General features: G+C 42.9%; 2 protein-coding genes across 4 annotated transcripts; both read right to left on the reverse strand.

Moving 5' to 3' along the window:
• Positions 1-1,788: 1,788 nt before the first annotated feature.
• Positions 1,789-8,147, reverse strand: LOC110500090 (mitogen-activated protein kinase 12). 2 transcript variants are annotated; one of them, XM_021577250.3, is made up of 12 exons: positions 7,692-8,147; positions 6,864-6,993; positions 5,842-5,900; positions 5,633-5,744; positions 5,401-5,430; positions 5,181-5,228; positions 4,772-4,886; positions 4,425-4,496; positions 4,111-4,190; positions 2,897-2,975; positions 2,588-2,761; positions 1,789-1,996 (listed from the first exon to the last, which is right to left on the reverse strand). In XM_021577250.3, exons 1-12 carry the CDS (start codon positions 7,808-7,810, stop codon positions 1,920-1,922), a joined length of 1,095 nt encoding a protein of 364 aa, XP_021432925.1. In that variant the 5' UTR covers positions 7,811-8,147; the 3' UTR covers positions 1,789-1,919. The 2 variants fall into 2 exon arrangements, with proteins under 2 accessions (XP_021432925.1, XP_021432927.1); XM_021577252.3 differs by lacking the exon at positions 5,401-5,430 and having other exon boundaries at positions 7,692-8,144.
• Positions 8,148-8,562: 415 nt separating this feature from the next.
• LOC110500091 (mitogen-activated protein kinase 11) lies at positions 8,563-23,976 on the reverse strand. Of its 2 annotated transcripts, XM_021577254.3 has the most exons (12): positions 23,640-23,976; positions 14,619-14,748; positions 14,451-14,509; positions 14,132-14,243; positions 13,540-13,569; positions 13,083-13,130; positions 12,854-12,968; positions 12,564-12,635; positions 12,026-12,105; positions 11,710-11,788; positions 11,348-11,521; positions 8,563-11,150 (listed from the first exon to the last, which is right to left on the reverse strand). In XM_021577254.3, exons 1-12 carry the CDS (start codon positions 23,750-23,752, stop codon positions 11,077-11,079), a joined length of 1,086 nt encoding a protein of 361 aa, XP_021432929.1. In that variant the 5' UTR covers positions 23,753-23,976; the 3' UTR covers positions 8,563-11,076. The 2 variants fall into 2 exon arrangements, with proteins under 2 accessions (XP_021432929.1, XP_090070102.1); XM_090213976.1 differs by having other exon boundaries at positions 12,854-13,130.
• Positions 23,977-24,169: the final 193 nt, after the last annotated feature.

Here is a 24,169-nt window from a genome sequence, read left to right on the forward strand (position 1 = left end):
ACCATGTAATAACACCAACCCATGTAATAACACCAACCCAGGACTCTCCTACAGCTCAGCTGCCATTGACAGAAAAAGGGAATGTACCTTCAAAAGCAATGGCTTTATCTCACGTTCTGTTCTCATGCCTGTTCTCATGATAGCTGTTCATCCCTGTGATGACCTGGTGGCTTGGGCATTGGTACTGCAGTTGAAAGGTTTGTCGAAGTCATTTACGTGGGAAGATGTGAAGCAGTTAGTTGCTGAGTCCAACCTGGCTTTGCACCCAAAGTCCCAGAGACGGTCTTCATGTTTGTTGTGATGCTCACTAAAATTGAATAAATACATTATAATGCACAAATGAATAGTTACATGTATACGAAAACAAACATGTATTCAGGTTGAAGGTTTTATTGTCGCCCAACAAATTTTGTCCGGAATTCAATTGCAATGACCTAAATCCAAAATACAGACTTAAACCAGAGTTGAATATCTTCTGTTGATATTCATCAGCTTGACAGGGTTTGGGTGAGGGTTAACTCAGCACTGCAGCAGCAGAAAACACACTTTGATTTGGAAATCTGTGCTTGTGAGTCAGTGCAGACTTCAGATGTAAAAAGATTAGGTTTTGCAGAAGATTGGTTGTAAGGCCTGCAAGGAATCACCTCACTATGCGAGAGATGGATTGTCCCGAGGGGCAATTAGCTGTTCTGCCAGCAGAGGTCTGCAACACACAAATAAGGGCACAATAAAAACTGAATTGATTACTGGAGTAATCAGCACCTCCTTTTTTAAAAAATATTAAGTCAACATTTTGAGTTACTCCACATATACTCCGTTACTGCTACATATATGCTCAGGCTTTAATCCTCAACCTCACATGTCACATAAGACGTGTGGATAAAGACGTTGACTCTCTTTATGGCTTCTCAGAGGCTTGTGAGGGGCCCAAACGAAAATCAGCAAGGTTGATGCTCCATTTATAGACAGACAAGATCTCTGTCCTTGCTGGTACTTAGGCCACATTCATGGGTAATCTCAGGGTTTGAGCAGGTGTATTGCAGTCTAAAAATATTGCAGTCAATTTATGTTATACTGAACAAACGTATAAACGCAACATGCAACAATTTCAACATTTTTCCTGAGTTACAATTCATATAAGGAAATCAGCCAATTTAAATAAATCCATTAGGCCCTAATCTATGAATTTCACATCATTGGGCGGGGGCGAAGCAAATCAGAATTGTTTTTTCCGCACAAAAGGGCTTTATTACAGACAGAAATACTCCGCAGTTTCATCAGCTGTCTGGGTGGCTGGTCTCAGACTATCTGGCAGGTGAAGAAGCCGGATGTGGAGGTCAGGGGCTGACGTGGTTACACGTGGTCTGCGGTTGTGAGGCCGGTTGGACGTACTGCTAAATTCTCTAAAACGACGTTGGAGGTGGCTTATGGTAGATAAATTAACATAACATTATCTGGCAACAGCACTGGCAGACATTCCTGCAGTCAGCATGCCAATTGCACTCTCCCTCAAAACTTGAGACATCTGTGGCATTGTGTTGTGTGACAAAACTGCATATTTTAAAATGGCCTTTTATTGTCCTAAGCACAAGGTGCATTTGTGTAATGATCATGCTGTTTCATCATTTATAGCCAGCAGCATACCACCCTGCATACCACTGCTTGCTTGCTTCTGAAACTAAGCAGGGTTGGTCCTGGTCACTCCCTGGATGGGAGACCAGATGCAGCTGGAAGTGGTGTTGGAGGGCCAGTAGGAGGCTGTTACAGTAGTTCCACAATTACACAAGATTGACAATATCTTTGAAAATGTTTATTTGGCAGAAAATCTTTTTATAATCAATAAACTACATTCTGTACATTGCATTCGCATTACATCTATCTATACAATACAATAATCATTGACAGGTATGGGTGTACTCTCAGAGTGATGTCTCTTTGGGGTCCTTGGTCTCTGTTGCTGCAGGCCTGAAGGACAGGATCTCTGTGAATGTGTGACCTGTAGGAGATATTATCACAAGAAATGACTAATTAGTTACTCTGTAGACTCTATAGCTTTTTCTTCCTCTTTCTTTCTCTCAAGCTAAATGTGTTATCACACATCCATCTTCCTCATCTCTTCCTTGTCATCTTTCTCTCCCTTTATCATGTGGAATGAGAAAAGGAATGCTTTTCCTTAAATCCTCTTCCTAGGGAAAGGGATACCTAGTCAGTTGCACAACGGAATGCATTCAACCGAAATGCATCTTCTCCATTTAACCCAACCCGTCTTAATTAGAGCGTTGCAGGGGGCTGCCTTAATCGACTTCCATGTCATTGGCACCCAGGGAGCAGTTGTTGCCTTGCACAAGGGCAGAATTGCATAATTTCCTAACTAGCCAGCTTGGGGATTCAAACCAGCAACCTTTCAGTTACATGCCCAACGGTTTTAACGTCTAGGCTACCTGCCACACCATCCTCAATCTCTGCCCGTATCTCTCTCTCTCCCTTCCTGCTCCCAAGCTCCCCCTAAATCTCTCTCCCCCCCTCTCTTCCCTCCCCGTGCTCTCTATCTCTTTCTTCAGCCTCCCTCCATCCATCCATCTCTCACGTTTCCACTGTTCCAGGGGCAGGTCTGTGTTGTCCATGGAGTGATCGTAGGACTGGGCCTCAGTCTCCTCCTCTGGTTCTCTGAACTCGCTGAAAAAGGGCATGGCCAGCGCCTCCGATGCACTCACCCGCCTCTCAGGGTCCAGCAACAGCATGCGCTCCAGCACACACACCGCTGCCACACACAGAGGAACACATTGCCTTTAGTGGTGTTATGGTCAGAAGGACACTCCTGACAATAGTTAGAAACAGTAGCTGTTTTGTAAACCACTGTTTATGATCCTTTAGTAATAGACGACTGTCAGCTCACCGTCTGAGCTAGCTTTGGAAAAAATAAAGTGCAAATCTTTCTTTGGTACTTTGGGAAGGCTCCGTATGTAGTTTTTGGCCTGTTGGAAGAGGAGCAGATTTACATGGGAGTGTATATGGTATTCTGTTGGTATGTATGCCAGTAGGCTGTGTTTGCTTTGAATGTGTACCATCTCAATGTACAGTTGAAGTCGGCCGTTTACATACACTTAGGTTGGATTCATTAAAACTAATTTTTAAACCACTTCACAAATTTCTTGTTAACAAACTATAGTTTTGGCAAGTCGTTTAGGACATCTACTTTGTTCATGACACAAGTCATTTTTCCAACAATTGTTTCCAGACAGATTATTTCACTGTATCACAATTCCAGTCGGTCAGAAGTTTACATACACTAAGTTGACTGTGCCTTTAAACAGCTTGGAAAATTCCAGAAAATGAGGTTATGGCTTTAGAAGTGAAGTGATAGGCTAATTGACATAATTTCAGTCAATTGGAGGTGCACCTGTGGATGCATTTCAAGGCCTACCTTCAAACTCAGTGCCTCTTTGCTTGACATCATAGATGGCATCATGAGGATGGAAAAGTATGTGGATATATTGAAGTAACATCTCAAGACATCAGTCAGGAAGTTAAAGCTTGGTCGCAAATGGGTCTTCCAAATGGACAATAGCCCCAAGTATACTACCAAAGTTGTGGCAAAATGGCTTAAGGACAATAAAGTCAAGATATTGGAGTGGTCATCACAAAACCCTGATGTCAATCCCATAGAAAATTTGTGGGCAGAACTGAAAAAGCATGTGCTAGCAAGGAGTCCTGCAAACCTGACTCAGTTACACCAGCTCTGTCAGGAGGAATGGGCCAAAATTCACCCAACTTATTGAGGGAAGCTTGTGGAAGGCTATCTGAAACGTTTGGCCCAAGATAACCAATTTAAAGGCAATGCTACCAAATACTAATTGAGTATATATAAACTTCTGACACACTGGAAATGTGATGAAATAAAGAACATCTGAAATAAATCATTCTCTCTACTATTATACTGACATTTTATATTCTTAAAATAAAGTGGTGTTCCCAACTGACATAAGACAGGGTATTTTTTACTAGGATTAAATGTCAGGAATTGTGAAAAACTGAGTTTAAATGTATTTGGCTAAGGTGTATGTAAACGTCCGACTTCAACTGTATATTTTGAGTGCCCACATGACTTACATCTTGGCTTTGTAGCTTTGTAACAAAGTCTGCAGTGGGTGTACCAGTAATCTTCATGATCTCTTTCAGTTGGTCCAGGTCTGTGCTCACCCAGGGGTCAAGTGTCATAGCTCATGTGGTACAGGAAGTCACATTCACATGCTGCTCATACTATATATGCTTAGCCATATATAGTCTGACTAGTCGATAATTATGACTAATGCACCCGCTGACTTGCCTGGCAGGATCATTATAAGTACAAAGACTAGTGTCTCTCTCTCTGCAGTAGGTGTGTGGGGTGAAGACAGAGAGTAATAAACACTGAAAAAGGATACGGTCATTTCCTTTGAACAGCGGCTTCCCCAGCAGCATCTCCGCCATGATGCAGCCCACCGACCAGATATCCACTGATGATCGTGGAGGACAGACATATATAGGATTGAATGGTCTTTCAGTACCACATTGCTACCAAACTGCTACCATACCAGTGAGTTCAGTTACAATGATATTGTACACAAATTGTACAAAGAGATAGATCTCCATAGGACCTCATACTTTAGGATATTTTCTGTATACAATAGCATGATTAATCATGGCGACAACACTGTTTTTGACATTAGAATGTACTGCCATCATGTGGACAAAGAAGGCAGCCACGAATAAGTGTATGAGAGAGACTCACCAGTCTGGGTATAGTGCATCCAATTGAGGATTACCTCGGGGGCTCTGTACCAGCGAGTGACGACGTACCCAGTCATCTCTGTGTCCGTCTGCCGAGCCAGCCCGAAGTCAAGGATCTGAGACAGACAGAGAGAGAATTGGTTTGGCTACACTGGATTGTCCCTTTCATGACAATAAAGCACAGGTTGGTGGCACCTTAATTTGGGATGACGGGCTCGTGGTACTAGAATGGTATCAAATCCATGGTTTCCAGGTGTTTGCCATTCTATTTGCTCCGTTCCAGCCATTAGTATGAGCTGTCCCCCCCTCAGCAGCCTCCATTGCAATAAAGTGATTTTCAGTTAAATCAAGAGAGAGTGAGACTGAACAGTGCTTATCACAGGTCTGGTAGCAATACGTATATGTAGTACCTTCAGCTCACAGTCTTCGTTGACAGACAAATTTCCAGGTTTGAGATCCTGTTGGTATTTAGAAAAATTACATTATCATGCTGCCAGATAGACGCAAACACACGCAAGCACACACACAAAGAGCTTATGAGATGGAAAATGGCATGAATAGCAGAGGGCGTGAAAAAGAGCAAGGGCCCCAACCCCAATGCACATAGTTGAAAGGTCAAGGGTTACACACCCTGTGGATGATCCCTGCAGAGTGGATATACTGTGGGGAGACACGAAAGACCATGAAAGGAGAAAGTCATAAAATTAGAAAAAGAGGTTGTTATTCAAGTATATTCTGGGAAACATTTAAACCTTCTGTATAAACCGCCTTAACTTTGTATCATATTTGAATGTTGGCGATAAAATTAGCATTTCTAAGTATATATTTTTTTTGTGTGCATGTGTATGTATGCAACTCTAACCTTGAGTCCTTTCAGGATTTGATAGACAAGGAATTGCACCCTGTCCTGTGACAATCTCTCCATCTTCATCAGTTTCCCCAGATCAGTACCCATGAATGGCATTACCAGGTAACTGAGAATGACAGGGGAAAAGGGAAAAAAAATACTTTATGATGAACAAAAACATTCAATATATGAACAGGAAGGATATTGGACAAAGAGGTACTTACAAGTCATGAAACCTGTCCAATGAGATCTCAGAAGTGAACACATCCAGCAGTCCAATCACCTAATCCAAGCCAATCCAAGAATAACAGAAAATAAATAGAACAGCTCAATTGTAGATTAACTGGAGAATTTTTTTGTGCGCATCATGTAGCTCAATTACATTATCAGGAAATTATTCCCACTTGAAGTTACACACATACACTTGTGATATGGGGTGTCTCTCTGTCATTCTAGTGTGAGCCACTGACTAAAGTAGATGTTGCTATGAGGCAATTTTTCCACAACATGGATTGGCTTCCTTCTCAGACTTTCCTTATTAATCTCGACCTCCTCCCTGTATACCCAGTAGACCGCTGAAAGCAGTGGTCACCAAGTACAACCCTGGCCCAGGAGAGCTACAACTGGTACGTGTTAAAAAATATATATTTTTTTTTATTTAACTAAGCAAGTCAGTTAAGAACAAATTATTATTTACAATGACAGCCTATGGGGGAACAGTGGGTTAACTGCCTTGTTCAGGGGCAGAACAACCGATTTTTACCTTGGGGATTGAATCCAGAAACCTTTCAGTTACTGGCCCAACGCTCTACCCGCTAGGCTACCTGCCGCCCCAAGTTGAATGCCCGATTCAACTTCTCAAATCAAGACTCAGAACCTGTGCCTGCTTCAAACGAACAGCTCTATAATCTTGATATGATGTGTTTCTATTTCATATTATGGGTTGTGATGTGACAATTACAATGTGATATTTCTGACTACTCTGCTACTGACTAATTGCCAATCATAAGGAACACCTGTGTTTGTCTCACTGTGTGCAAAAAAATAAACTGTCACTGCTCTCTGCACGCAGCCTAGGCCATAAGGATTTGAACAGTTTGCTGTGGTTAAAAGTGCATTCTAAATGCAGTACTGTAGAGTTGCGCCATTTCCTTTTTAGACACTGCCTAATTAGCAGCGTGAAACAGACACATTTTCTATTTATGTTCATTAACCACAAGGTGCATATTTGAGGAAAGACCCTCACATTTTCGTGCTTCATGTGCTTGAGGAGCCGGAGCTCTCTGTAGGCCCTCTTGGCGAAGAGCTTTGACTGGAAGGGTCTGTGGAGCTTCTTGATGGCCACCCTCACCCCAGTCCTGCGGTCCTGGGCGGAGCTGCAGCAAGACATGTAGGTACAGGGGAGAAGACATTTTAGCAATGTAGGCCATTGGTGGTAGCCTACTGAAGAAGGACCCAACTCTTATGTTTGATTAAATGCTTGATTCATTATTTAAAATAATTCACTTCCAAATATCATGTTTTATAATCGAGTGGTTAGGCCAACTACAATGACATTCTTGGGTATTTCTGGAATTCAAGTAGAAACATTTGGTAGGCATATCCCAAGAAACATTGCGCAAAGACCCAGAACAGATGTAGCCTTGTAGGCCGATGCACTTAAATCTTCTCTTGCTCACTAAAATCCAACAGACAATGAGGCCAACGGGGGTTCTTTGTTATGCTTTTCCCGACTTCACAAAACCCCAAAATCCCTACCGTTTAAGCTATGCTTAGGAATGAAACATAAACCGCATAATATAACAGTTAAGTATTCACTATTCATCAAATAGCACCGATGTTTGTTGATGACTTAATTCGGACACAATCCAGCGCGTCACTGCACAAAACTTCCTTTTGATATAACCACATGAAGAATGAATGAGATGAACAGTTCCTAAAAAAAAAAAGCGATGGTTATTTTAGGAACGAGTCACGTCTTGTTGTGGCTTGGTTTGTATTGCCAAACTCCAAATTCGACATTTACGAAGAGTAGCCTACCCATGTTTGATGATTCAACTCGTATAAAACTCACCATACTGTCCCATAGGCGCCAGTCCCCACCTGCTTTAGCTCGCGGTAACGCTCTGGAACCTCCCATGCCGTTTTGTTTACCTCCTGACGGTAAAATCCTGTCCGCGTGCGAACCGACATATCCAATTCGATATGGGGGTCAATGTATCCCCAGCTAAATCTTAATTCAGGGATAATGACCCGTTGTTGTGCACGAGACACTTCGTTCACTTGCTCTCGTGTAGCAGCCACCACCTACCTACACACTCTCTATCACTCAGCAAATGCGCAATGCGTTCTGTTGCCCGACAGTGGTCTCCAGTGACACGACTAAATAACCGTAACCAGTGACTGGTCTCACTCGTTTTTTATACCTCAATGGTATCGCTGGTGAACGCTGGTGGTGGCATGACCTCTCTGGCTTTTGTCGGGAAAAAGGTAAACACTAGAGTCGCCCTGTGCTATTATTGGGTGTGTCTTTGTCCAGACTCATTTTTACATTTTAGTAATTTAGCAGATGCTCTTCATCCAGATTAAGGTTAAGAGCCTTGCTCCATTGCACATTGGCATATTTTTTTCACATAGTCGACTCAGGGATTCGAACCAGCAACACTCTTAACAGCTAGGCAACCTGCCGCCCTGGCTCCTTATTGTCTTACAATCAAGTCACAAGGAATGTTGCCAAAATTCTGTCTGTTGTCATGAGATAGCAAAGAGAGCTAGCCTAGCCTAAAAATAGGGCTGAAAGTTATTTTAGTATTTTCCTGGCCTCCCTCGGTTACACATCCTTTCTGCTTTGATGCTGTTTTTATGCAGTCTCAAAAGTAAAAATGTACATGTAGGCCACACACACACACAATTATATAAGTCCATGACACACACAGTAAGATAACTGGTGATGAATTGAGCGTTTATTGATGACAAGAGGAAGAAGAGGATGCATGCGTCGTCATGATGATCAGAAGGGTGGTCTCTTATAATACTGTTTCTGTTCTGTGGCTGAGAGATTATGACATAGTTCGATGCCTGCAAGCATGTTTGTTGGAAACATACAAGAATGGAACTTGAAGGCAAATTGACACACACACACAAAAAGACCATGTATACTTAAGACTTGGAACCCATAAAGCACTGGAAAGCTACTGTGTGTGTGGGCTGGGAGTATTGATGGAACTTTGGCCATGTGGAGGAGGAATGAGTAGGCCGTAACTCTGGAGTAAAGTGGTCTTTCATAATGCCACAACATGCTATGCCCATGACAGATTCTCACCACTGACATAGTGCTGCATACCGGCCGATAGGCTGCGTGATACTTGGGAAACATAAAGGAGTGTAACTTCAATAGACTTAATCATTTTTGGGAGAAAACAAGACTGGATTGATGCACGCATTCATGACGTTACCAAGACAGGGAATCGATCGATTTGATTTATTCTGAATATGTGTAACCAAATGTTTACTTGTTCATGCTGCATAATGGTGTTATAACTGTTGTAATAGAGTTGAGTTGGTTGACATCAACTGTCATGAGTTGTCATGGCATTATGACACAGAGTTGACATTCGGTTATTGATTGGAAATGCATACGGCAGAAATTGTACAGTTCAAATTCATGCCACCATAGAATGAAAATACACTTTTTTTAAAAAAACATACAGTTTTGTATACATTCATCTTTTTTTGCAGTTCTATTTAAATCCAACAAGTTTCCAAAATCAACAATTGTACATGACACATACAGGACCGTAAATAGTCAAACATCAACCGAGAAAGAGTATTTCAGATTATCTCTACTGTAATTGAGGCATTGTGTATATGATTGTTGTTGTAGTTCTTGGGCTAGTATATGTTGCAATTCCAGGAAAATTGAATTATTTTATTCCCCTGTAATTCGTTCACATCTGTACGCCCCTTTAAAACATGCTGAATATTAGACCTCTGAAACTACAACATTCAGACCTGTAAATCCAATTTAAACTGCATGCATCTGGGAGTCACTGTGGGTAATGGTATCTGTGGGAGTCACTGTGGGTAATGGTATCTGCTGAATGTTCAGATGTAAACTTCAGCTATAGGTTTGGGTTTCTCTACAGAGCCAGGGACTAGTAAAACCTGTTGGACTAGAGCCAGTGGAATCTGAAATGGGTGATACTAGCAACAAATGCATAGCCTACATACAGGTAACTGCCAAAATAATGGAAAGACTTGAGTTAATAAGAGATACAAATCTTATTGAAAGCAGGTGCTTCCACACAGGTGTGGTTTCTGAGTTAATTTGTTAAAATCCCAACATGTTTAGTGTCACGCCCTGACCTTAGAGATCCTTTTTATTCTCTATTTTGGTTAGGTCAGGGTGTGACTAGGGTGGGAAGTCTATGTGTTCTCTTTCTTTGTTGGTTGGGTATGGTTCCCAATCAGAGGCAGCTGTCTATCGTTGTCTCTGATTGGGGATCATACTTAGGCAGCCTGTTTTCCACCTGAGTTTGTGGGATCTTGTTTTTGTACTATTGCTTTCCAGCCCTACAGAACTGTGCGTTTCGTTTTTGTATTTGCTGTTTTTTCGGTGTCATCAATTAAAGAAAGATTTACGCCTACCACGCTGCACCTTGGTCTAATCCATCTCTAAACGAACGTGACATTTAGGGTCATGTATAAAAATTCTGGGCTGGCCATTATTTTGGCCACCATGGCTATGCCCCCATAGGATAACAATGCCCCCATCGACAGGGCACGAATGGTCACTGAATGGTTTGATGTGTATGAAAACGATGTAAACCATATGCCATGGCCGTCTCAGTCCCCAGATCTAAACCCAACTGAACACTTACGGGAGATTCTGGAGCGGCGCCTGAGACAGCGAAATGCGTGAAATTCTTGACAACAATTCACTAGAACCCTCTGTCATTACAATGACATAACAGGTGTTAAAAGCAGACTTAAACTGACATCCATTATGAGTGCTTATAAAATGTCTTTATGACAAAGACTTCCAGTGACCTGTAGCCAATGCCTATTTATCAGTTGGACCCTTGGGTAGGTTTGAAAACCCTAGTGCTACTTTCTCTCTCTGCCTCTCTTCAACAGACTGTAAACATATACCTATCAAAACATGCTCCCTGTAATCGTCGTAATGTGCGTATTCTCATCCCTATCAGTTCAACCAGACCTCCCCTCTCCCTGCTCCCCTTTTACAAAACTCATGACAGGCAGTCAAATAGCCAGTCACAGTGAGCAAGGGGAGGGGTGTCATGCCTTTAGGGGACACAGCGTTGTCTCTGATTGGCCCACAGTCTCTCTTTCTTTCGGATCCTCCCGCCTCCACAACGCCGGCAGACAGACGGAGACAAGACGGCGGTCCTTCCTCAGCTGACGGGACAGACCGAGCAGAAGGAGGCAAGGTTTGTCTTTCACTGTTCCACCTGTAGACTGCTCGTTTCGCTGACAGGCGCTTTGATTCCATTCATCTCCTCGAACACCAGCTCTGTATAGGGGGAGAGAGAGTGAGAGCGAAAGAGAAAGAAGATGAGGTGAAGAAAGAGGGATGAACAAAAGGTGAGGAGCAAGAGAGAACGTTTAGTTCTGGTCAAGAACATAGCAGAAAATAAATGTTGAATCTATAAAAAAGAGAATCCCTCTTAACCTCCTCCACTCCAGCCACCCTCCATCTCCCTCTCTGACCTTTCCACTCCTCTAGCGTGCGGTCCTTGCTCTCCAGCGTCTGGTCGTAGGGCAGGGCCTCTGGTTCGTCGTCCGGGTCGTGGTACTGGGAGAAATAAGGGTGGGAGAGAGCCTCACTGGCCGAGACACGCCCGTCACAGTCCAGAACCAGCATGCGCTTCAGTAGATCCACAGCTGAGGGAGGGAGGGAGAGAGAAGAATGGAGTTGCAGAGAGAAAGATGGAGACCGAGATTAAGATGTAGGCGCAAAGTGAAAAATACTAACAAAGCTGCATTATGTAATCCATAGCCTTGGGTGACTATAGTCTTGGGTTAAAATTAGCCTCCAGCAAATTCAGTTATCCGGTATGACTCAGTCTCACCCATTGGGTTGGCTCCTCTGAATATCTTCTCTAAGTCCTGCTGGGGCATGAAGGGTAGAGACTGGATATATTTCTGAGCCTATGAATAGGAAGCAATGTATACACACGTGACAATGTGTACAGTACATTGCAGGGCCAATTGAGAAATCAATCATGCTACAAGCAAAATATTGAATAATCGATCATCAAATTAGTCAATCAATTACACCTATCAATGGATGTCAGGATAATCAGTATCATTAAAGCAATTTGCATTGATATAGCGAATGATCCATTCAACTTTCCCATCTCTCCCTCTATTTCTCCATCTTCTCACATGTTCAGAGGAGATCTTCTGTAGAAGGTCAGGGGTCGGGGTGCCCACCACCTCCATAATCCTCTTTAGCTGGTCGATATCTTAGATCAGGAGGGGTTAATTAAGGGCCATCATGATCGTGAAAAAGTCATTTGGTTGGCAGGACCAATTCTTTAGGTAGAACAACTGACTGAGGTTAGGCATACTTGACTTTGCTAGAACAGTGTTCTGGTGTTAGTTTTATGCAGACAGCATACTCCTACATTTCAGGACCCAATACATACACACAAAGCAGTAAATCACATTCCTATTTGTTTCAGTCTTTGACTCTGTACAGTGACAGTCAATACAATTCAGTCCATTGTGAACTTCCTTTCCTTTCCTCTCAATACACCTCCCCTTCAGACAGAAAGGCTATATCTCTAGATGGGATTGTGATGCAAATCTGGGAGGAGCTGATATGTGTCCACAGAGCAGTATTGGCGGTAACAGCGCTGGAGAGCGGTTGGGGAGTGTAGTGCACTCCGTATCAAGTCATGTCTGTGTTAGTGAAGGATACAGTCGTTGCCGGGAAACAGGACCTTCCCCTTCAGCAGCTCTCCCATGATGCATCCCACTGACCAGATATCCACTGTAACAGAGGCGTTAACATTCAGTCGTCATAACAACAGGATTTTATGATTAGCCATAACGTCACAGATATAGCTAGATACTTTTTCTTTCTGGATAGAACTGTTTGATGATAGAGTATGTGTTTGGTTGTAATATCAGGTGTCTGGTAATATGTGGTGTGAAATGAGGATCTTGGGTTTATGATCATTCTTGGGTTGTGTGAGTGTGGATCTGTACCTGTCTGATTGTAGTGCATCCAGTTAAGCATGATCTCTGGCGCTCGATACCAGCGAGTCGCCACGTACCCCGTCATCTCATCATCCGTCTGTCTGGCCAATCCAAAGTCAAGGATCTGGGGGAGAGCGAGAGAGACACAGGTTGTCATGGTGATAGCCATTTCCGAGTTGGGGAAGGTTGTGATAGTCTGAGGCGTTGAGGAGTTGGGCGGCTGGGTCACTGGTCTTACCCTCAGCTCGCAGTCCTCGTTCACTGCCACGTTACTTGGTTTCAGGTCCTGTGAGACAGACACATGAAAAGACAGACCGGTCAACACAAAGAGTGTCTGAAGGACAGGGGAAAAGAAAGGGAGAAAGCCATGAACACAGACAGACAGATAGATAGATAGATAGACAGACAGACAGACAGGTTGAAACATATACTGGGTTTTATAAGCTGGGTGCTAGGCCTACAGGCACATGCAACAAGAAGCTCTCAGCACACAATCTCTCTCTAACACACTCACACAATATGATATCTACTTACACACATACTGGTACATTCTAAATACAGAATTGCCTTTAACGACAACAAAGCACTCAGGAGAGGTAATTGCTCTCCAGAAGACTGCCTTTATGAAATGAGGGGATGAGGAAAAATGAAAAGAGTGGGCAAGAAGAGAAGAAAAGAGGAACGCCACCACTCACTCTGTGGATCAGTCCTGCTGAATGGATGTACTGTTCAGGGGGAGACGGAAAAGGGACATGGCAGCGGGATGGGGGGAGGAGTGGGAGGAGCAAGGAAAGAATGGAGTGTGAGCGAGAGAGAGAGAGAGAGAGAGAGAGAGAGAGAGAGAGAGAGGTCAACAGTGTATTCTAACATTGGCCCCTGTCTAAAAGGGTCTACATTTTTTGTTCATTCCTTGGTAACTAGGTTTGCTAGCTACTAGGCTGGATGGTTAGTCCCCTCTGAACTGTGTTGCCTAGTGAGGCAGGCATAATGTAGATTTCAAACTTAGCAGTATATCTGAGTTTGTAATCAAATGTGAAGGGGCAGTATATATACCATTTCAGAGGATGTTAAGGGATATTCTAGTAAATTATAGCCAGTAGTTTTATAGTATAAAAAGGATCATGATGATGGTGTTTGAGGTTTACTTGTGGCATCTTGAAATACGTAACTGTTGTCTTTGTGACTAAAAACAATTATAATCAGGGAAGGTTGCTTTGTACTGTGAGTGTATGGGATAGTATGTAAAAAAAAATATGTCTAAACATGATGCGTTGGGGGGTTAACTACCTTGAGGCCCCTGAGCAGCTGGTAAATAAGAAACTGCACATGCTCATCAGAGAGACGCTGGAATTTGACTATGTTGTTCAGGTCTGCCCCCATCAAGTTGGTTACCAGGTAGCTGGAAAGAGGAGGAGGAGGGAGGAGGAGGAGGGGACTTTTAGAACAGTGCATGGAGATGTTCCAATTCAGTTAGACAGTACATGCCTTGAATCCTGGTGAAAAGCTCTATTTTAAATGCAATATGTCATCATCAGAATAATCATGACAGTATAATCACTGTATGGGGTATGTTGGACATCCTGGTGCTCGTTCAGTAGTCACTCACACTTCATGGAAGTCCTCTAGCGATGCAGCAGGGGAGAATACATCCAGTAGTCCTATTACCTGTTGAGGGAGAAGGTTGATGCCAAAGAGTTACAACTCTATTGTGCATTATCAAGGCAATTTAGGTCAACTAGCCAACACGGGAGGGCTTCAACCACTCCTTACTCACGTTCTCGTGTTTCATGTGCTTGAGTAGCCGGAGCTCGCGGTATGAGCGCCTACTGTGGATAAGGGACTGGAAAGGCCGAGACAGCTTCTTCACCGCCACCTTCTGTCGTAGCCGCACGTCATATGCTGAGCTGTGGGGAGCAAAGGAGAGAGAGAGAGAGAGTAGCTTACAAAATTAAATGCATAGCTTCTAAACATGTTGCTCGTTAAATTATTAGATTCCTTATTAGGGGCGGCAGGGTAGCCTAGTGGTTAGAGCGTTGGACTAGTAACCGGAAGGTTGCGAGTTCAAACCCCCGAGCTGACAAGGTACAAATCTGTCGTTCTGCCCCTGAACCGGCAGTTAACCCACTGTTCCCAGGCCGTCATTGAAAATAAGAATTTGTTCTTAACTGACTTGCCTGGTTAAATAAAGGAAAAAAAAAAAAAAATAAAAAAATAAATTAGTGCAAATGTATGTCTGAGTAGTGTACTGGTGTTGCACTGACGTCTTGGTTGTGACAGTGTTATTTCTACTTCGGCAGCATTTGGAGCAACATCTTACTCAATTGCGATGTTGCACAGAGAGAAGGAGTGTTAGGGGAAATGAAAAAGATACTAGGCAATACCATTATAGAGGAATGAAGAGACAAAGGAGTGTAGAAAGAGTAGAGGTCAGAGAGAGATTGAGGTGAGGGAGGGGACAGGAAGTACCAGACAGGAAATACAGTGCCTTGCGAAAGTATTCGGCCCCCTTGAACTTTGCGACCTTTTGCCACATTTCAGGCTTCAAACATAAAGATATAAAACTGTATTTTTTTGTGAAGAATCAACAACAAGTGGGACACAATCATGAAGTGGAATGACATTTATTGGATATTTCAAACTTTTTTAACAAATCAAAAACTGAAAAATTGGGTGTGCAAAATTATTCAGCCCCTTTACTTTCAGTGCAGCAAACTCTCTCCAGAAGTTCAGTGAGGATCTCTGAATGATCCAATGTTGACCTAAATGACTAATGATGATAAATACAATCCACCTGTGTGTAATCAAGTCTCCGTATAAATGCACCTGCACTGTGATAGTATCAGAGGTCCGTTAAAAGCGCAGAGAGCATCATGAAGAACAAGGAACACACCAGGCAGGGCCGAGATACTGTTGTGAAGAAGTTTAAAGCCGGATTTGGATACAAAAAGATTTCCCAAGCTTTAAACATCACAAGGAGCACTGTGCAAGCGATAATATTGAAATGGAAGGAGTATCAGACCACTGCAAATCTACCAAGACCTGGCCGTCCCTCTAAACTTTCAGCTCATACAAGGAGAAGACTGATCAGAGATGCAGCCAAGAGGCCCATGATCACTCTGGATGAACTGCAGAGATCTACCGCTGAGGTGGGAGACTCTGTCCATAGGACAACAATCAGTCGTATATTGCACAAATCTGGCCTTTATGGAAGAGTGGTAAGAAGAAAGCCATTTCTTAAAGATATCCATAAAAAGTGTTGTTTAAAGTTTGCCACAAGCCACCTGGGAGACACACCAAACATGTGGAAGAAGGTGCTCTGGTCAGATGAAACCAAAATTGAACTTTTTGGCAACAATGCAAAACGTTATGTTTGGCGTAAAAGCAACACAGCTGAACACACCATCCCCACTGTCAAACATGGTGGTGGCAGCATCATGGTTTGGGCCTGCTTTTCTTCAGCAGGGACAGGGAAGATGGTTAAAATTGATGGGAAGATGGATGGAACCAAATACAGGACCATTCTGGAACAAAACCTGATGGAGTCTGCAAAAGACCTGAGACTGGGACGGAGATTTGTCTTCCAACAAGACAATGATCCAAAACATAAAGCAAAATCTACAATGGAATGGTTCAATAATAAACATATCCAGGTGTTAGAATGGCCAAGTCAAAGTCCAGACCTGAATCCAATCGAGAATCTGTGGAAAGAACTGAAAACTGCTGTTCACAAATGCTCTCCATCCAACCTCACTGAGCTCGAGCTGTTTTGCAAGGAGGAATGGGAAAAAATGTCAGTCTCTCGATGTGCAAAACTGATAGAGACATACCACAAGCGACTTACAGCTGTAATCGCAGCAAAAGGTGGCGCTACAAAGTATTAACTTAAGGGGTCTGAATAATTTTGCACGCCCAATTTTTCAGTTTTTGATTTGTTAAAAAAGTTTGAAATATCCAATAAATGTCGTTCCACTTCATGATTGTGTCCCACTTGTTGTTGATTCTTCACAAAAAAATACAGTTTTATATCTTTATGTTTGAAGCCTGAAATGTGGCAAAAGGTCGCAAAGTTCAAGGGGGCCGAATACTTTCGCAAGGCACTGTAAGTGTTTGAGAAATCAAAAGAAACTAGACTGAAGGAAAGAAGAAGCAGTAAAGGAGATGATAAAGAGGAAGTGTGAAGAACAGAGGAAGGAGAGGCAGCACAGAGCCACAACTCCAGAAGAAGCTAAAACAGCATTAATGTAAATCACTGTCATTATCAACCTGACCGCTAACCCCTTTAACCAGCCTGTGAGGAGCGCTACACCATTACTATGTCCTTACCTGGGGCCTGCCATGTGTACAACACAAGGTCATGTACACACCATAATCAGACCGCATCACCTTCAGACAACGCAAAGTGCATTCATTTCATTCACAGCCACAGAAGCACCTGCTGCTAGATGCCCGTTATATGTTTGCCAAACAGGCAGCTAGCACACCATCATCTTTCCATGACACAAGCCAGACATCTCCGTCTCTCTCACACACACACACACACACACACACACACACACACACACACACACACACACCAGTCCTCTGCCATCTCATCTTCCATACATGGCTGTCTACCTCACTGCCAACAACTCCACAAGCAGTCTATGCATCGATTTCTGCAACTGACTCTGTCTTCCATCTCAGAATGTTTGATCAGCTGTTACATTAATGCACCTCAGGTTTCAAAAACAGAAAGAGTGGGTGAGGGGGAAGGGTGGCGTCAAAGGCAACGCAATATCTGATGCAAAGTCATTTGGCTTTCTCTCTCTCTCTCTCCCTCTCTCTCTCTCTCCATCTAGCTATCTATATTGACTTTAGTCTTATGCATATACAATCATTCAAAGGAAATAGTGGGGCAAACATGAAAGCATCTGCCAGAGCATCTTGTTTGCACATAGAATTCAAAATGAAGGTTGCTTGCTTTTATTCTCCAGCATCTTGCTCCCCACAGCATCTTGCATGTTAATCCCGATAGACAGTTCATGTACTTGAGATTCTATTTCATGTGTGCGTTCATCCGAGAGCTTTGGCGGCCATCGCTTGTCCTCTCACGTTGTAAACAAACTCTGCACAACAGCGTCGGCTAAATGGCACCGAAGTGACATGCCAAGCCCAAACAAACAAAAGCATATGGATATGCCATCTACAAAGTTACACAATGTGCTGACAAATACCACACACTCACAGTAGCCATGATTTGCATAGTGTTGCTGCAACAGTTGAAATAGGCACATGGAAATGAGTTTGTTGACTAAATGAAACATTCATGGTGCAAGCACAAACATTTGCACAACGCTATATTACTGTTACATAACGTTACACCAACAAAGAGTTTCCCAGTTCCATTGTGAAGAATATGTTCAGTATCATGGACAAGTTCTAAACCCATCAGTCAGAACGAATTACAGTTATATTACTGGCCAAGACGTTCCAACTTCCTTTCAGGAGACCGATGGAAGGAAAAGTAACCATTGAGATTGAATTAGGGGTTTGCAGTCTGCATGCTGAGCGGGAAATGAGAAATGATCCGACTTGAGAAAGCGAAGGGAAGTGGCAGTACGATGTCTCAAGAATGACAACTATTGTCATTACGCGTGACTGGTGTTTTGCAGTCTATGAAAAGCTTTCCAGTTATTGGAATAAAGTCTATTTGAAGTAGCAACCACATTTGTGAAAATCTCAGCCATTCCAGTGCATTTTAAATGTGCACATTCATATATGATTTTTGATGTCTGCTGGTGTAATGATGGAAAACTAATACATGTGTATATGTGATGTTCTGCATGGTATACAGTGAATGTGTGATATGAGTCTGCTTTAGTGCAGGTACGATAATACCTCTGTCTGATGGCTACGCCATTGAGAGCAGCTTGGCTGGCTGCATCACCGCTTGGTATGGCAGCTGCTTGGTATCCGACCATAAGGTGCTACAGATGGTAGTGTGTATGGCCCAGTACATCACTGGGGCCAAGCTCACTGCCATCCAGAACCTCTATACCAGGTGGTGTAGTAGGAAGGCCCTAAAAATTGCCAAAGATTCCAGCCACCCAAGTTATAGACTGTTCTCTCTGCTACCGGAGGGCAAGCGGTACCGGAGCACCAAGGGCTCCTGAACAGCTTCTACCCCCAAGCCATAAGATTGCTGAACAGTTAATCAAATGGCTACAGTGGTGTAAAATACTTTAGAGTACTGGGGTATCTGTACTTTACTTTACTATTTATATGTTTGACAACTTTTACTTTTACTTCACTCCATTCCATTCCTAAAGAAAAGTATGTACTTTTTACTTTTTACATACATTTTCCCTGACACCAAAAGTACTTTTACATTTTGAATGCTTAGCAGGACAGAACATTGTCCAATTCACACACTTATCAAGAGAACATCCCTGGTCATCCCTGCTGCATCTGATCTGGTGGACAAATAAATGCTTTATTTGTAAATTATGTCTGTTGGAGTGTCAAATCAAATCAAATTTTATTTGTCACATACACATGGTTAGCAGATGTTAATGCGAGTGTAGCGAAATGCTTGTGCTTCTAGTTCCGACAATGCAGTAATAACCAACAAGTAATCTAGCTAACAATTCCAAAACTACTACCTTACTACTACTACCGCAAGTGTAAGGGGATAAAGAATATGTACATAAAGATATATGAATGAGTGATGGTACAGAGCGGCATAGGCAAGATACAGTAGATGGTATTGAGTGCAGTATATACATATGAGATGAGTATGTAAACAAAGTGGCATAGTTAAAGTGGCTAGTAATACATGTATTACATAAAGATGCAGTAGATGATATAGAGTACAGTATATACGTATACATATGAGATGAATAATGTAGGGTATGTAAGCATTATATTAGGTAGCATTGTTTAAAGTGGCTAGTGATATATTTTACATCATTTCCCATCAATTCCCATTATTAAAGTGGCTGGAGTTGAGTCAGTGTGTTGGCAGCAGCCACTCAATGTTAGTGGTGGCTGTTTAACAGTCTGATGGCCTTGAGATAGAAGCTGTTTTTCAGTCTCTCGGTCCCGGCTTTGATGCACCTGTACTGACCTCGCCTTCTGGATGATAGCGGGGTGAACAGGCAGTGGCTCGGGTGGTTGTTTTCCTTGATGATCTTCCAGGCCTTCCTGTGACATCGGGTGGCGTAGGTGTCCTGGAGGGCAGGTAGTTTGCCCCCGGTGATGCGTTGTGCAGACCTCACTACCCTCTGGAGAGCCTTACGGTTGTGGGCGGAGCAGTTACCGTACCAGGCGGTGATACAGCCCGACAGGATGCTCTCGATTGCGCATCTGTAGAAGTTTGTGAGTGCTTTTGGTGACAAGCCAAATTTCTTCAGCCTCCTGAGGTTGAAGAGGCGCTGCTGCGCCTTCTTCACGATGCTGTCTGTGTGGGTGGACCAATTCAGTTTGTCTGTGATGTGTATGCCGAGGAACTTAAAACTTACTACCCTCTCCACTACTGTTCCATCGATGTGGATAGGGGGGTGTTCCCTCTGCTGTTTCCTGAAGTCCACAATCATCTCCTTAGTTTTGTTGACATTGAGTGTGAGGTTATTTTCCTGACACCACACTCTGAGGGCCCTCACCTCCTCCCTGTAGGCCGTCTCGTCGTTGTTGGTAATCAAGCCTACCACTGTTGTGTCGTCCGCAAACTTGAGGATTGAGTTGGAGGCGTGCGTGGCCACGCAGTCGTGGGTGAACAGGGAGTACAGGAGAGGGCTCAGAACGCACCCTTGTGGGGCCCCAGTTTTGAGGATCAGCGGGGTGGAGATGTTGTTGCCGAGTGTGACCCTGGCTATCCGTAAATTTAAAAAAAGAAAATAGTGTCATCTGGTTTGCTTAATATAATGAATTTTAAATGATTTATACATCTAATTTTGATACTTAAATATTATTTAGCAACTACATTTACTTTTGATACTGAAGTATATTTAAAACCAAATACGTTTAGTCTTTTGCTCAAGTAGTATTTTACTTCAGTCATTTTCTATTAAGGTATCTTTACTTTTACTCAAAGTATAACAATTGGGTACTTTTTCCACCACTGCTATTTGCATTGATCCCCATTTTATGTATCCCGGCTCTATGCACACTCACTGGACTCTACCACACACTTACACATACTACACTCTGACACTCCAACACACACACACACACATACACTCACGGATAGACACACTTTCACACTCTTCACATACGCTGATGCTACTCTGTTTATCATCTATCATGATTGCCTAGTTGCCTTTACCCCTACCTACATCTACATACTGTATTACCTCAACTACCTTGTACCCCTGCTCAATGACTCAGTACCGGTGCTCCTTGTATATATTTTTCTTACTTTTTAACTCTGCATTGTTGGGAAAGGGCTCGTAAGTAAGCATTTCTCAGTAAAGTCTACATCTGTATTAGGCACATGTGACATTTTTGATTTGATCTGATATTCATTATATGAGCCTTTCTGATCAGATCATTGACCTCGGGCAAACAATCTCAGGAGGCTTTGCAGGGAAATTGAGGAGCACCAAGGATCAATATAATGATATTCTCCTCTGTATCCTCAGAAATAATGTCCATGGACTCCCAAGGCTCTCCCAGTCCCAACCCCCTATAAAATACCTCCCCAATTCCCAAACCCCCACCCCTCTGCTAATCAATCAGCTCTGCCATGGAGAAGATGGTGACAATGGGTGGAGCTCAGCCTGAACAATGCAGGGCTCAGAGAGAGAGAAAGAAAAAAAGTTAAAGAGAGATGGGAGATTGTGTGCAAGAATGTGAGTGTCCTTGCTGGCTAGACTGGTACTATGAGCAGTGGTGCCATTTTGTAGGTGTAGCAGATCATATGACTGCATTGCTCTGCATCTTGGTTGATGGTGTATTAGATGTGTTTATGAATCCACATAAGTAATGAGTTTTGTTTTTAACTGTTCGAGAATTGTATTCGGCAAAAGAAGCAGACACAGGGATAGTCTTTTGTTTGAATTGTTGCTAGAGCAATGCTACCATGTCTATCTACTCAGCTTCCAAGGTCTTCATCAAATCAAACAGACATAACTGTGCCGATTTCACCATGATTTCTCAGTGGAGTAGTAAAACACTGCAGTTCTTCCCATCAATCAGCTAGGCTAAGCTTCCATGAAATCTAATGGACCAATAAAGGCTTAGATATTGCTTGAGCTAACATGTAGTTTCTGTGCCTTCCTTCTCTTCCATGTCTGCTGCATCACAGATGTCTGTTGTCTGTCTCCCTGGGCTGATACTCAAGACGATCACATCCTCACATCCCTCTGTCCTAGGAGATGCAAAAGCATTGGATTGAAAGGCCATGGTTGGCTGTTTTACCAGCATATAAACAACAAAGAAAGCTCTGCCTACAATGTCAATCTAATCTATCTACCAGTGCTGTTACAGTAAAAGTTGATATTGAAACCGGCAAGCACTTAATTTCCCTTCCCATGCATGGATCAATATGGATTGCATGTATGACACTCAAATCGAGGTGCACACATCACCATGACACCTCGCCATGGCAACGGTGTCTATTCTCCCGCAACAGACAAAGAGTGTTCCAAAATTAAAACAAGGAAATATTGCCCAACCCACTTGTGAGAAAGGAGGAACTCGTTCATGTGGAAATGTAGCCTATAAGAAGCACCTCAATGGGCTAGACAGCTGTGTGTGTGTGTGTGTGTGTGTGTGTGTGTGTGTGTGTGTGTGTGTGTGTGTGTGTGTGTGTGTGTGTGTGTGTGTGTGTGTGAGAAAGAAAGAGAGAGCTTGTATTTACTGTATGGGGAGGAGATCAGGTTGTGAAATTGATGTCTGTTGTTAGGTCAACAGACTGGTGGTCATGAATACAATGTTGAGATTTCTTCCCTAGGACCCTCTTCACTATCTGAAGTGAACATACACATATCAAAGATAAAAGTCCATAACAGCACAAATGTCTGAAAAAAATACAAAAATACAAGATATTCGCAGTCAGCAACACTGAGGTAAACCCTACACATACCCATGACTATACAGATGTGTCATGCATCCTTAAGTTGTTCAGTGCAGATCCCGCCGAAGTGCTGTCCCTGTTATCAGTAGCCCAAAAAGCCTTATAGAAATTCTATTGAGAACTGTCACGATTCAGAGGATCTTCCGTAGCGCGTGGTTGCACGCGATAACTCCTCGTTTCCTTTCGATGCGGGAATCGTATGGGGCAGACTGAATCAGCTAATGTACATGCGAAGCTTAAGGTGTTTAACGCCGCATCGAGAGGCAACAACTGTAGACAGTCTGCCGTTGGACTGATGACGCCCAGTATTTGGGAATGGTGTCAACGACAGATAAACCAATACAATTGGAAACGTAGCCTATATAACAGCATCATATTGATACCAATAGAGTAGTCTAGTAAATCGACATTTAATAACAAACATGAAAAGAACATTGAGGATTTTCTCGTGCATAACAACTAAAATAACTAGGCTACATGAACATGGATTATATTTGAATTTAAATAGGCCAAATAACTGCCTAATAACAATAAAAACATCCTCAGTAATAATAATGACAATAGGCTGGCAATTGCACAATAATAATGAGAATAGGCTATAAATAGGCTTGTTGCTTTTCCAATATTATCCAATAATGTATATTCATAATACAAATCATAAGGCTAAATTATGTTTTTCATCTGCATTGTATTGTGTGTATGGACAGCCTCGCCCCTCCCTCTTTCATATAGCCTACTCACCATACCGAGCCGTAGGCCCCAGAGCCCACGGGAGTCAGGTTCTGGTACCGCTCGGGAACTTCCCATACAGTCTTGTTCAGCTCCTGCCGATAGTAGCCTGATCTGGCCGACATTTTTACAGTGAATAAGTTTTTTAGGACTGGACTGACAGCTCTGTCTGCACAATCCGCGGTAACTGGTGCACAGAGGGGAGCTGCTGGCCGCCTCGCTCTCTCTCTCACTTGTTCTCTCTCTATCTCTCTCGATATTTTTGAGAAGGGGGTAGTGTAAGTAGAGAGATAGAGCTGGTAATAGACGATGTCTCAGATATGGGGGTTGCGGCGCGGAAGGGGGGGGGGGGGGTGAGATAGGGGAGCGATTCCTCTCATTCATCTATTAGGATAGGCTCCTGCAAATAATATTATTACCCATAGCCTATGTAAACCTTATAATTTCCCTTTTTTTATGTCTCCAAAATGCATGTTTTTGCACAGCTTAGAGTTTATGGCACATTGTTGCATCAATATAGCAGCGGTGTCAATTTCACGGAA

The sequence above is a fragment of the Oncorhynchus mykiss genome, chromosome 21, assembly GCF_057628025.1.
Source record: "Oncorhynchus mykiss isolate SJ-2025 chromosome 21, ASM5762802v1, whole genome shotgun sequence".
In the NCBI taxonomy this organism is placed as follows: Eukaryota; Metazoa; Chordata; class Actinopteri; order Salmoniformes; family Salmonidae; genus Oncorhynchus; species Oncorhynchus mykiss.